General features: G+C 41.9%; 1 protein-coding gene across 3 annotated transcripts in view; it reads right to left on the minus strand.

The window, feature by feature from the left end:
* The window catches only part of cacna2d2a (calcium channel, voltage-dependent, alpha 2/delta subunit 2a), a 139452-nt gene that overhangs the window by 18333 nt on the left and 107382 nt on the right, over window positions 1-13737 (minus strand). For all 3 annotated transcript variants that reach the window (XM_058630778.1, XM_058630777.1, XM_058630779.1), the window contains 6 exons: window positions 9966-10016; window positions 9682-9781; window positions 7488-7649; window positions 6013-6123; window positions 5188-5266; window positions 1636-1685 (listed from right to left, as the gene is read on the minus strand). In XM_058630778.1, coding sequence (XP_058486761.1) covers window positions 1636-1685; window positions 5188-5266; window positions 6013-6123; window positions 7488-7649; window positions 9682-9781; window positions 9966-10016 — 553 coding nt within the window. The remainder of the gene's footprint in view (window positions 1-1635; window positions 1686-5187; window positions 5267-6012; window positions 6124-7487; window positions 7650-9681; window positions 9782-9965; window positions 10017-13737) is intronic.

The following is a 13737-nucleotide window of genomic DNA, read 5'->3' on the forward strand; positions in this document are numbered from 1 at the left end:
TTCCAGTGATGCGTCTTCTGGGAGTTGCTGGCGTAAAGACCACGGACGGGAAAAATGTTTTGCAATTAAAGTGTCTGTGTATACGTCTGCCAGCAAAAGGTACAAATTATCCCTTAGTATCTGATTAAACGGTAATTATAATAGCAAAGAAATGTCTCTTGTAATGTATCAACAAAACACCGTGTATTAAAATATAAAAAAGCAGCCTCTCTCTTCAGGGGTTATATGTTAATTCTAAAACATCAGCCGTTCTTACATCCATTTTCCAGTGAATAGGAAAACGTTATCGCACATTTATGACCCTTGCCGCCAGCCTTTGTGCATTTGTCGTCAGTACACAAAAGAGGCGCCCTGTATGAGCAGCCAGCAAATTCAGTATTATGCTTTTGACCGTTTGTTTTTCATAGCCTGAACAGTGAGGTGCTGACAGGCGTAACCTATTCTATTATTAGCTCAATATAAGTCCAGTTTAACACGCCACAGGGAGATATTCCATCAGGACAATGACAGCCAGACCTTTTCACGGGATATAGGGGAAATTTTCCGCCTGGCTAGAACAATCTAGGGAACATAAAAAGTCAGCAACTGGAGACGTGTGGTCCAAATGATCCAAAAGAATATAGACCCCGGTGGCATCCCTACGCGTTGATTAATGCTATTGTCTCCTGGGGAAGTGTAACATCCCCAACTGCAGAGAGTAAACTCATCAGTACATTCCCTGTAAAGACAGAACACTCCAACAAATGCCTGTTATTGTTGCTCCACTGAGAAGGAGCCTGAATGGATGAGGCAGGCCACAAAAAAGACACAGTATAGGGAACCACACAAAACTAGTCCACTCCTCAATCATACGAATAATAATATTTTGCCATCCATTATGTGAATTTTGTCAAGAGAGTCTGTAGTGAGTGAGTATATAGAGTGAGTCAAGTAGAAAAGGCCCCAGTGTGTCTTCTATACCCACAAAGAGAGCTGTAGTCACCCACCTTCAGAAAACCTATTAGAGTAAGTGGCAGTTCTCAGAATATAAATATGCTAGAGTTAATGGAACAGCTGACAGTCTATTCTTGGGCCTGATCGCTCACTGGTGCTGGGGGGTGGGTGGGGGCCGGAGGAGTGGTGGGTGGGGTAGGCGGTTGGGGAAGGTGGGGGATGCAGTAGCTCCCCCCACCTTCAGGCAATTGAGTCAATTTCTACAGCTGGAATGAGGTTATCCCAAGGGCTCACGGTGCCTCAAGTGTGGAGGGGCCTTGGGTTTGTGAGGAACCAGAGGTGTGTTTGTGTGACTGATGGACAAAAAGAAAGTAACAGAGAGAGAGAGAGAAAGATCTGAACTGTGTCTAGATTAGAGCTTCAACAACATTCTTACAGACAGACCACGGCTGTTATCACTGAATCTCCACCTCTGTCGCCCCCTTTCCTCAGTCGTCCCAGCTGTGCTACCATCTACCCCTTTGTTGTGGTATACTCTAAGATATACTATCTGTGTAATTATCATCAAAGCGAGCATAAAGGAAGAACGAACTTGATTCTGGGTTGAGACTGATGCTTTTGTGGGATTTATAAAAGAAAGGTGCCTTCAGCAGCGTATACACACACACACACACACACACACATTGACTCCTTGTGTTTTACCTGGGTGTTGATTCGGATGGCTCCAATCGATGGAATTTCAAAGTAGTAACCTGAAAATTAAGAGGACAGAATCAAATATACTTCCAACTGAAAGCTCATGTCCCGTCTGCTTTACATTCACACACGTTAAGCAGTCAAACGGTGATCCATTTGATCTCTCCAGCGTTATTAGGTACATGTGACGCTATAATTTCCATCGGATGATGTGGAGCTGCACGGCCACGGTAGAGATTGTGGCCAATGACCTCTCCACAGTTATGGTCGTGCTGTAGGATGTAAATGCAGAGGCTCCTTGGGACTGCTGAGCCTCAGGCGCCGCTGCTACTGATTAGGAATGGAGGAGAGTGACCGACTGGGTCAATAACCATGCCGCTCCCCAAGTTATTAAAGCCATGAGTGTTTATACAAAGAGCCGTGAAATGGAGACAGCATCCCCAGAATGTTAACAGGCAAAGATGACTCTCATTATGCTGATACATTATGCACTCTTCCACAGTGGTTTGTGTCGAGAATTTGCCCGGTCTGTCTCACTCATTTGCACATGTGAGCGCGCCGGCTTTAAACACACGTGTGCACATGCTTTCCACACCCCTGCGCGTGCAGTCACAGAACACAGCTATCTGTTTTGGTTTTTCCTCGGAGCGGTAGTTTGTCTCGGGGTTGTTGGCCGCGTGCCACAGAGGTGAGGCGGAGCTCGGCGAGAGGTGGAGAGAGGGAAACACAGGCAGTAAAGTAAAGAGTTAGAACGCGACGTGGCTCTCGTCTGTGCCGAGCTGCGTCTCTGCTGCGTGAGGAGCAATTATGATTTTAATCAATAACCTAATTTCTTTTGCGAATCTCATTTACATAATGCCTCTGCACTCGTAGAAGTCGGTTCCCCTCAAATGTCAAACGCTGATTTATGAAGACATATGGATCTCTTCAGACAAGTGTGAGAGCAAAATTTGGATTTTGGTGTTGTCAAAACAACTACTAGGGTATGAATTATAACCATAGACTGTATACAAGAATTTGATGCAGACGACCGGTTTAAAAGTGTTAATGGTCTTATTTCGTATCAGGTCTTCCTGAATAGAGAGCATGATGTCAATGTTGTAAATGATGTTCCCATAAAAAGGAAGCGAGCATGAGGGAACAGCTGGTATCGCCCACGATAGGCACCTGACGTCTGTGAATTTCTGGTTTAAACATGGCAGTTGTAATTTTAGTCTATGATTATAACACGTGTGTAAGCTCCAAATCATCTTGTAGGGGTAAAATAGACATGAGAAGTCAAGTTTGACTGTACATTTTCCTTATACACATGATACTTACATACTCATGAGTTAAAGGGCAGTTTCACTCATTTTTTCCCCCCACAAGAATAAACTTAAAATCATTATGATGCTGCTGTGTTAATTTGACCAAATTTGACCTTTTCTTTTTAATTTTTTTAATTTTAATTCTTTTTTTTCCAATCTTTTACTCATAAAACTTGTCAGAACACATTTATCTTTGGAAATTGGAAAAAAAAAAACTGTATTGTTTGGGTAAAGTGTACATTTTTTTAAGATAACTTTCAGTTTTGGATTTAGATACACAGTTTGAGAGCATGGATAAAGGTTTCCATTGTCCTCAGGGTCAGAGAGGTCACTTTCTTCTAAAGACTCGAGTGAGACAACATCATGCATGTTTTTGCATCATGTGTATGTCACAGGTGAAAGGTCACGGCCCGTTGAATTGTCAGAAAGCCGTCTCTGCTGGTGAGAGATACCAAAGAGGAAGAAGTACTGAAGATATGAGAGGACAGCTCCATTGAGGCTGATGTGTCAACCCTATTGTCTTAAACTGGCATAGACTTTAGTCGTCTGGTAATCACTGCGGTCGGGAACAGTAGAGAGCATGTTGGCACAAAGGCATAATCCGGGACTTTCCCCAGCCTGACGGGGAGATGGCACGGTAATCATCCTGCTACCAGACTCCTCCTGCTAATTAATAACAACTTCTGAGGAGATATTTCTGAAGCACTTGGCTCCAGTGGCAACGAGCAAATCAGCAGCGACAGTTAACAAGGCTTCATAGAGGCAGCTACAGGCTTCATAAAGGAACCGCTTCAGATAAACTGTAACACTGAGGAAAAATATTAAATTTAACCACAAAAGAGAGGCAGAGAAGTGGGTTATGAAGTAAAAAAAATAATAAGAGCATTCAAATCCGAGGACAGCAACAACTGCCTGCTTTTTGGATTATATTATTTTTGGACCATAGTGATTTCAGATGAAGAGATTATTGATTTAAACATCACGTGTACAAAGAGATTAATCTTAGAGATTTTTTTTTAATAATGCAGGATTGTTTACATATTTTCACATATTAATGTGAGACAGACACTATAAATTTTGGGAGGGCACTAAATTCATGAAACTATTAATTAATCATGTTTTATTCTTCCTTTATTGAATTTATTTCCACCTTTTTTATCCCTCTGTCAAAGGATAATCTTCGCTAAACACAAAGATCTCCCGTGTCGATTTTATTCTGAACAATTCCTTAGAAAGATATACAACGTTATTGTATGATGCCACTCATGCTCTCTGAGATGAGTTTCAGCTGCTATATCAGCATTAGACGGTCTTTTATAGAACAATCTGAAAGAAGCTCGTGTTTATTCCACAAGTCATCAGACTGTCGAACAGTAACGGTTTACTAGATGAATGCACTTGCACTTTAATCTCAGGCGTCCTTGAGTAGACGTCTCATAGTTTGGTGACGTGATGCAATTCTAATGAGATTTGTTTCTTGCTGTTGAGTTTTTGTATTTACATATTTGGATGTGGATGAGTTGTCTGTGCAGCGTTTGCTGACCCGCTTGCCTTGTAAGAGGATTTATCCTTTACAAATACATTCCTATACTATCACGTACTGATAGAATATCCCAGAGAACTATGTTATTGACATTAACCCTTCTGTGCCGCAGGTGCAGCCATGGTAATTTGCAGTGGGAACAATACACAACTCCTTATATGGACATCCTGGGAGTGTGTGTTTATAGATCACATATTCAGGCTTTAAAGATGTGTTTTTTTTCATCTTCTTATGTGTCGTTGAGTCAAAGTTATGATTCATTTTATATTGCATTTTTAGTAGTGATATAAAATAGCAACGATTGTGCAGAAGTCACAGAATAAACCGTTTTTATTTTCTTTTGGTTCATAAAAACGAGCCAAGTGAACTTCGACCTGTGACGTATTTCTAAATTTCACATATTCAATCCGATTTGAATGATTTTGAGGTCTTTTTGCTCAGTTGTGTTCGTATAGTTGGTGAAAATGTTGTTTTTTTTCATCAGAAAAAGACAGATTGCCAAGGTTATGCTGGAAAAAAAGGATATAAGACACTCTATATTGAACATTATTATACCCTCTGTATATACTGTATGTTTAAACATAGTAATGGAAAAAGCAGCTAAAATGCTGTGTTCTAAAAACCATTTTTATCTATAAAATCACTTCCCCATTACTTTTCACACATGTTTACATATGAATGTGAGTCAGAATCATTTGATCCTCTTACCTTTATTGGCACAAGCTATCCACTGCAAAGGGGTGACATCATAATTATGTTGCCCAACAGAGAAGGTGAACACACGGACCTGTGGAGAGCAGAGAGAGACAGACGGAAAATAATGATAATTTGCGACGTTAAAACACAGATATGATTAAAAACAAACTCTATCATTTGATCACTATGACAAACAAATTTCAACTACAATTACATTAGACTCCAGTCAACTCACACAACTGCCTCCATGTCAAGAATGCAGTGAGAGAGTTGTCAAACTACAGATTATTCCTATGTGACAGCAGCCGCCAAAAGGGGACTTGGTACTAATGGGTATCAGAATAAATATTGGTGGAGCAGTGGGAAAAGGAGGGAGTGGGAGTGACAACAAGAAGGGAATACTGACACAAGCTTCCTTATCTATTGGCTGTAATTTAGTGGGATCTAATGGTAACATGACTAATTAGTCAGAAGGTCAGAGCTGTTAACACCAACAGCAACATAACAAAAGAGACAAGGAAAGAGAAACAGACTGAGAGAAGGAAGGAGGAAGTAAGGAAGGAGAGTGGAAGACTAAAGAGATGAATCACAAGCGGGAAGAGTCGGAATTACAACAGCCAAAATGGAAGTGTGGAAAGCTGGGAGAGGATGTTATATGCACAGATTGGAGTACTTGGCATGTGTGACAGCCTAACTAACACAACTGTCTGTGCTATAAGGAGACAATGTCAGACAAAAATGGTGGGAGATTCTGGGAGTAAAGACAGTTTCTGGACACTTAAGAAAAGAAAAGCAGAGTAGAGGAAAAGACAGCAGCCTTATGGGGACAAGACTCACTGTTTTGTTGGGCCAGTTGTACTTCTCAAAGATTTCCTGCGCACGATCCTCCCCGCCATCTGTAAACATCATTATCATCTTATTGCAGTTGGCCCTCGGGGCGCTACTCTCCTGTGGCACATGAAGAGAGGAAAGGGAGGAGAGGAGAGCAATGAAAGGGAAAGAAGGAGGGAGGAGACAGGTTAGGGAAAATGCAAGAACAAAACGGGGGGAAAGTGGTCAGGCAAGAAACTTCATTTCATACAATACGGTACAGTGGTACATGTCAGTGAAACAAAAGGGAACTTAACACAGTACAGACAGCAAAGATGTATGGTTATCCCGACACCTAAAGCTAATAATTAATATATTCAATGTTTTTTCTATCTCTCTGTAAAGGTCAAGGAGGTCAAATGCGTTGAACTGTGAAGGAGGAAACCAGAACACTTACAGAAAACACGTGCAGGCAGAAGGAGAACACGCACACACCATGTTGCACACTGTAATGTAGTTGTTATAGTAACATAATAAAAGTTGCAGGTTTATATTTGTCTACATTCCGGTGTAATCTGCTCTTAGCTGTCGTACATCATCTTTCATTTACATATTTCCCACTTGGCAGTCATGAACTTCCCCGTACTATAATTTTATCATTATCATTACCTTTTTAGAATTTCATTTGCGGGCGCACTGCATAACGTCATTGTAGCGTTAAATTTGATTGTGTAAGAAGCACTTCCACCAGCATGCCAGTGCTATATGCTCATAGCCAGGCACCAGCTTTTAGCATTCAGCTTTGATACTCCCACCCCCGCCTGTGTGCACAGCCGCTGCCATTGATATGCAGCCCAGCAGCATGTCAATCTGACAAGATTCTAATAAAGATAAATAATATTGCTACAATTACATATTTTTATTGTGCCTTTGCCACAAATCATGGTAGTGAGTCTGCCACAGACAGCGATTAAATAGCCCTTTTTATTTCTCATTCTTCTGGCAAAGAGAAGGGCTGGGGGGGGGGGGGCACTTGGCTCTGTGCCTCCAACCCCACCAGAGGAATATAAAGTGTCTGTGGCTGATCTCCTCTGGGCTGTGCTCATCAATCATCCCATCAGAGCCCATTAGGGTGGCAGCCTCCTAAAATACACAGCAGCATACGGAGCTGAGGCAGCACCTGTGTTGGGAGCACGTGGTCACGGACGCCTGCTGCTGACAGACATCGCCACTGCGCAGGCTGCTGCAGACACGAGCACCACCCCATCACAACAGTGGCTGAAATCGGTCCAATCGCTGACAACGTGGAGGTATCTCATCTAAAACTAAACACCTTTCTGTCAGCATTGTTTTATCACCGTGAAATCAGCTTCAACCAATGAGATTAGATAGCGACTGCAGCAGTGGACTGTGCTGGAGCCCGTACATTAGCTTAGACTTTCTGGAAGTACATAACAGCCACCTCTGCTCCGCACCGCCCTGAGAAGCTTGTTGGCGCTTACATTGAGAAGCTGTTCAAAGGCGAATGTGAAGCCAGACTTGTAATCCGTGGTTCCTTTGGCTTGCATGTGCATGACAGCCTCCTTGAAGATCTTCTTGTTACGGACGTTGGCTTGGACCAAGGTCCTGAAGCAAGGAACAACCGCGTCTGCCTTCTCGTTGAACTGGAGGGAGCAATACAAAGACACATATGAGCATACCACACAGCTGTACACAACATTTTGCACAAAAATACACCCGAATGTTGTGTTTTTGCTGTCATATTTGTGTGTAGTTAATGGTGACAGCGTGTGGGTGTGGGCATGTGCAGATGTAAGCTGCAATTCTCTGGGTGGCAGTAAACGGTGGTAATTACAACTTTAGCCACAAAAGCCAGGTGCACCTGAAACACCGGCGTAAGCCACTGAACAGAAACCCAGCCAAGGTAATATCACCTGTCTCATCTCATCCACCAAATTAGGCTAAAAGTGTGCATGCACAAGCGTTTGTATGCATGTGTGTTTTTTTTATGTTGCATGTATACGTCTCCTCGTGTGCTGTGTCTACACAAGACTATAATATAAGCAGCAGTGACTGTAAAGCAGGTTTATAATACAGCGTCTTTTTGAAGGTCAACTTCAAAATCTACTGACATTTTCAGTACTGCTGCAAAAACTGCAAATATATGAATGACCAAAAAACACATTTAGAGTCACATATTCAATAATTAGTAAGAACGGGCATTTATTTATGCCCATTATTTTATAGAAGCAAGTTAATGCAGCGTTAATCATATCAAAAATGTTTCAACACTGATTGTATTGATTAAGAAACAATCTATTCCCATGACTAACTAATTTGTGGTGCATTTCTTACCTCAAGGTGGCAGCAGCAAGCATTTAGTTAGTGGCTCAACATGACATGGGCCCTGCATCACTCTCACTAGCTCTCATGCTCTGAACGTTGTCCCTCTGACTGTCTAATGAAGAAATGTAATTTCTAAAGGGCTGGACAACTACCACGAAGAAACCACACGCTCCTGGGTTTTTCTTTTTTTTAAATAATCAATGTTTAGAAAAGCTGACTTGAAACTTAATTTACAGTCGGGTACCATGTTAGATTTTTTTATATTATCTGTTGAATGGCTCAATTCTTTTAAACTTTCATGTGGAGGAAAGGTAATGGATGATCCTGTTGAATATTCCATTCATATTCCACACAAAAGCTACTCTTATTTCTACAAAGAGCACTTTGCTGTACAAATTCGTATTCATCACAATTTTCTTCCCCCTTGATGCACACAGTTGTTGTTTGTTTGCCCTTTTATATACTCTATTATACTGTGTGTACGTTGCCTTTTATGTAAATATTATGTGCATCATGGGAGTGATCAACAGTTGCAACAAACTGCAGCCAATAAGTGTGATTCTGAGCATAAAGAGGCTGTGATACACTGTGGCTTTGAAACTGCATAGTATGAATAGATAAACTGGGTTACATCTTCTATCTATAATAAATAGTAATTGGAAATGAATTGGGTATCATTCCAACTAATTATAGTGCCATTACAGTAGTGACAGTTTGTCATTAAGAAGTGTACTGGAACATACACACGTAAGTGATAATGTCTGATGATTATTTTCAGTTAATGTTTTTTTTTTGCTTGTTTTTTTAATATACTGTACATATTTACCACTTTTGTGTTTGCAAATATTTCACACCAAGCTTTTGTAAGCCGTCACATTCTTAACATGGGGTGAAAATCAGATGCGCTCCTGCCCAGATTACCGTGCTCATTTATTGCTCTTAGAGCTGGGATTTAAAGCCATACAGTGGCTAAGAGCAATGGATTATGAAGGATTACTGAAGGAAGTCTTCGAACAGAGCCACCACAACAAGCATGGGGATGTGTGTGTGTGTGTGTGTGTGTGTGTGTGTTTGTCTGCATGGTATCTGTCCTGCAATATAGGATAATGTTAATATTCTCCGAAACATCAGTACGAATAGAAAGCTTAGTAATCAGCCGAGAGAAAAATCCTTCCACGGACATCGGTGATGGAGGAAAAGCAAATACAATGTAATGAGGGAAAGGAACATTTCTACCGCAAGCAATCAGCTGGGAACAGTACGAGCACTTATATTATGACACAACTAATATTTGTGTCATTGTGGTTTTCAGGAGTGTTTTTTCATCACAAACCGCAAACCTCCACTTACCCTGGCCACATTCACATAGTCGTCATCTGACAGAGTGTCCAGCATCTTCACAACAGAGGTTTTCATGAGCTTCAGAGTGAGTCCACTGACGCTTCCGCTCCTGCGGAAAACAAGCAGCAACAGCTCTTGACAGGCAGCATTTTCCACCATTAATGTCCCTTTCATGCAGTCGTGCCATGGCAAAAAGGATGAGAAGCATATGTCTTCCCCCTTATTTTAGGCTTTCCTCAGACCAACAGGTGGCACTGGTGCCCTTTGAGGGAGACACTGAGAGCGATACTCACACATCCACAATGATCACCATGTCCTTTGGAGACGATGCACCTTGGATATACCTGCACAAAAGACACAAAGAATGAGCTTTAATTTGTCCCCATTATCTTTGTGAATTGCACTAAAGAAAGAAGCCAAAGTCACAGTGAGCTGAGCCATGATAATATGAAGGGGGCCACTACTGAGCCCACTAAGCCATACAGACTACCGAAAAGGCTTATGTGCTTAGAAGAGGGAATAAGTTGTGTTATACACATAAGTGTTGGCAACAGTTACTGTCGGCTGACTAATTCTCTATTCTGAATAACAATGACCTCTCTAAATAATTACAGCATTTGCCAAAGTAATTGCTAGTTTATCGCCTAAGTATATAATAATGCATTCATAACAGTGACCCACACCGGATTGCACAGCCACAACCGACAGCCTTTTTAACAAACCCTGCACGCAGCAAAAACAACATTCTATTTTTGGGAAAGCACTCAGAGAACGCAAGCGTCCTCCAAGGATGCTCAGTTTGGATCGAGATGTGGACTTTGACTAAAACTACACAGTAACATGTACATGTGCATGTTTTTATTTCAATACATTATTAACTAGTAATTACCTGTTACCTATGTATTCAAAAATGCTTTTGATATTCAGACATTACATTGTGCTGAGTATATCGGAAGCTGCTTGAATTTGCTGCTTTGTTGTTTCTGTTTTGAATTTTGACATAATATCTAATATCAGTTAAAGATCACAGACCTGTTGAAAACTCATCTCTGTCGGTGTCTAATTAAATCCACAAATGAAAAGTCAAGCTGTCTCTATGAAAGTTTTAGTTGAGTACATTACATTCCGTGATTAGGTTTCTGAAAAACAGTATTCATGGCGACGATGTTGATTAGTAATTGGACATAAACCATCCAATATATAGTTGCACTTGTATAATGTATAATTCGGTCACTTGAAATGCATGTTCATTTCTCAGGGTGCAGCCTGTTGACCTGTCGATAAAGTGCGACGTGCCGTTCCTTTTCACGACTCATCATTTGGCCGCCAAACACATAACTCACTCTGGCTGTCCCTGTGTCGGGAGGAGACGCAAGCTGCTTAAGACCGCTGTGCCGTTGCCAGAAAGAAGCTCCTCAAACAAGGCTGTTCCGGGTGTGCGTCGGCGACGGCAACCTCATAGGCCCACAAGGCAGATTTCGGCACTAGACTAGCAAGGCCAAACAATTTGTGTTGGAGACGAAATGACCACGTAACGTCTGTCCACGGCTGATAAAGGATGATGTACAGAGGAGATGCAGAAGTTCTCTCGCTCTGTTCCAGTGGCAATTAAATTCACATTTACCCCTGATACAAAGAAAACTGAAGTTGATGGACATTATAGGCACTGAGGTGTGTGTATGTGTGTGTGTAGGTTCAAATGTGAGAACTCGATTGACATTCTAAAGAGAGAGCAGGCAGTTAGCAGCCATCTTCGGCAGTGGCAGAGTAATCATCAGGGGTCTCTTTCTGCTGATTATCAACCGTTCTGCTGAGTGCGGAGAGAAGCCAGCTGCCAGTGGGCCAGGCGTTTTTTTTTTTCTTTCTTATGCTCAGCCAAGCTAATATGGAGGTAGAGCAATGATGCCCCTGTAGGCTTCATCACTGCGCCCACAAATCTCAGTACTCCCACTCACTGGCAGGAGCCACAGCAACCTGCAGAACAACCCCTGACCTATGTTGAAGTGACGTCCCTCAGCACACCGCCTGGGCTGCTCAAATCCGTTTTTCCAGGCACAAACTGGTCCCCACTCTACTGAAAAGCTGCCCAGAACCCCCGCGCCCCCCCCCTGCATACGGAGCAAGGACTCGGAACAAGCACAACCTCGCAAGAGGTCGATTAACTGAGCATGGCTAGAGTGAATGTGGGCAAAAATGTGTGGATGTGTGAGGGAGAGAGGGGGAGGGAGAATCCAATTATTTTCAATAATAAAGAATGCCACATCAAAGGTAGAACTTCTGCAGCTCTCCACAACTGTGTGGCGCATGTAATCAGGTCTGGAACCATGAGGCATACTGGCATGCTTGACTTTTATAAATTTAATTACTGGAATCTTAGTTGGAGGGGGTGAAAAGGAGAGAAGGGCAGATGTGAGCAACTCCACACAGTGGTGACTTCTTTCTTTCGTGTAGATAGGGTTTGTGAAAGTGATCGTCAGTGCACGACGGAAACTCAGTGAGAATGTGGCTCACGTCTCCATCCCCTGAGGCTCACGGAGGGGAGACCCTGTGTGGAGATTGAGGATCTAGTGAAGGCCGATGCCTGGAGACCAACTGTGGGATTTCATTAACTTCTTTGGCCACTCCATTTTTCATCGAAGGGGAATGATCCATTAACGGGACTTCAATTATTTTGAAGGGGCTAAAAGGGTTAATTATGTGGCAATGTGGACTTCTGTCAGTCAGTCATTATGGGTCATTGCAAACTGTAAAACCTCACAATGGCAGACTGTGTCAACTCTGGCCCTAAAATATCGTATTCAGGCAGATCGCTTCTCTGTGACTTTGAAAGAAAGGCAGCATTGATCAGCAGTAATGGAGGTTTAAGAAGAAATGTGTGAGCAGTGATGGGAGTGGAGAGTAACACACGAGCCAGAAAAGCGCCACTAAGCGCTGAAGCTACAGTGCTACGATGACTGATCTGCCTGCAGATTCTCTTGTTGTATCAGCACTGCTGTCTGTCTCTCCCATCTCTACTGCCTGAAGCACAACTGAATTTTCTCTGTGCCTCCGGGGGGGAAGAGCACCGGGATCAGAGAGAGCGGGATGGGAGTCAAGGATTTCTTGCCTCCAGGCTGATATGCAGTTCCATCGCCGTGACAGATAAAAAAAAAAAATCACAAATCGAGGTGTATAATTCTCTACATTTTGACTCGCGGTTCCAGATGTGTTGTTTCTGCATGGATTCCAGGCGGTAATTACCTCTCAGCTCCTGCCCACTGATGCCATTCTTTCCCTGTCATTACCCAGTCTCCTGCGCGCCAAGGCCAGGTGACAAGCAGATGGGCCTGGCTGGTGCTGAACTGAGCCCCGCTGCCCACTCTGTGCCACAGTGACACAGACTTCAGCCAGGAGACCCAACACATCAGTAAGTCACCTCTCTGTCCACTCACTGAAACCTATGGCCATCATTTGACCACTAGTGCAAACCAGATACATACACACACACACCTATCTATATCTATATATATATATATATATATATATATATATATATATATATACACAGTAGCTCAACAAGGCTAGATCCATTAGCAAACGACGACAGACTTTCGAGCCACAAACATAAAAAAAAGGAAAACATCATCTAAGCAGAAGAATAAAAGCACCATAGCCAAAGACAATAGAATAACATATAACTATATATATATGTATAATATAAATTAGAGCTGAAACGATTAATCAATGAATCGATTATTAATCGATTACTCAATTAACTATTTTGAATCATCAATTAATCGGTTTGAAGATTTTTTTAAGATTAAAACAAGATTTCTGATTGTTTAAGCTTCCTAAATATGAATATTTTCTTCATTTCTTTGCTCTGGATAACAAATTAATCATTAAAAGTCAATCACTTTGGTTTGTGGACAAAACAAGACATTTGAGAACATCATCATTTCCATGTTTGACTAAACACCGATTAACATTTTTTATGGTTTTCAAACGATTCATCGATTAATCCAGAAAATAATCGACAGCTTAATCGATTATGAAAATAATCATTAGTTGCAGCTCATATAAATA

This window comes from Solea solea, chromosome 6 (assembly GCF_958295425.1).
Source record: "Solea solea chromosome 6, fSolSol10.1, whole genome shotgun sequence".
In the NCBI taxonomy this organism is placed as follows: domain Eukaryota; kingdom Metazoa; phylum Chordata; class Actinopteri; order Pleuronectiformes; family Soleidae; genus Solea; species Solea solea.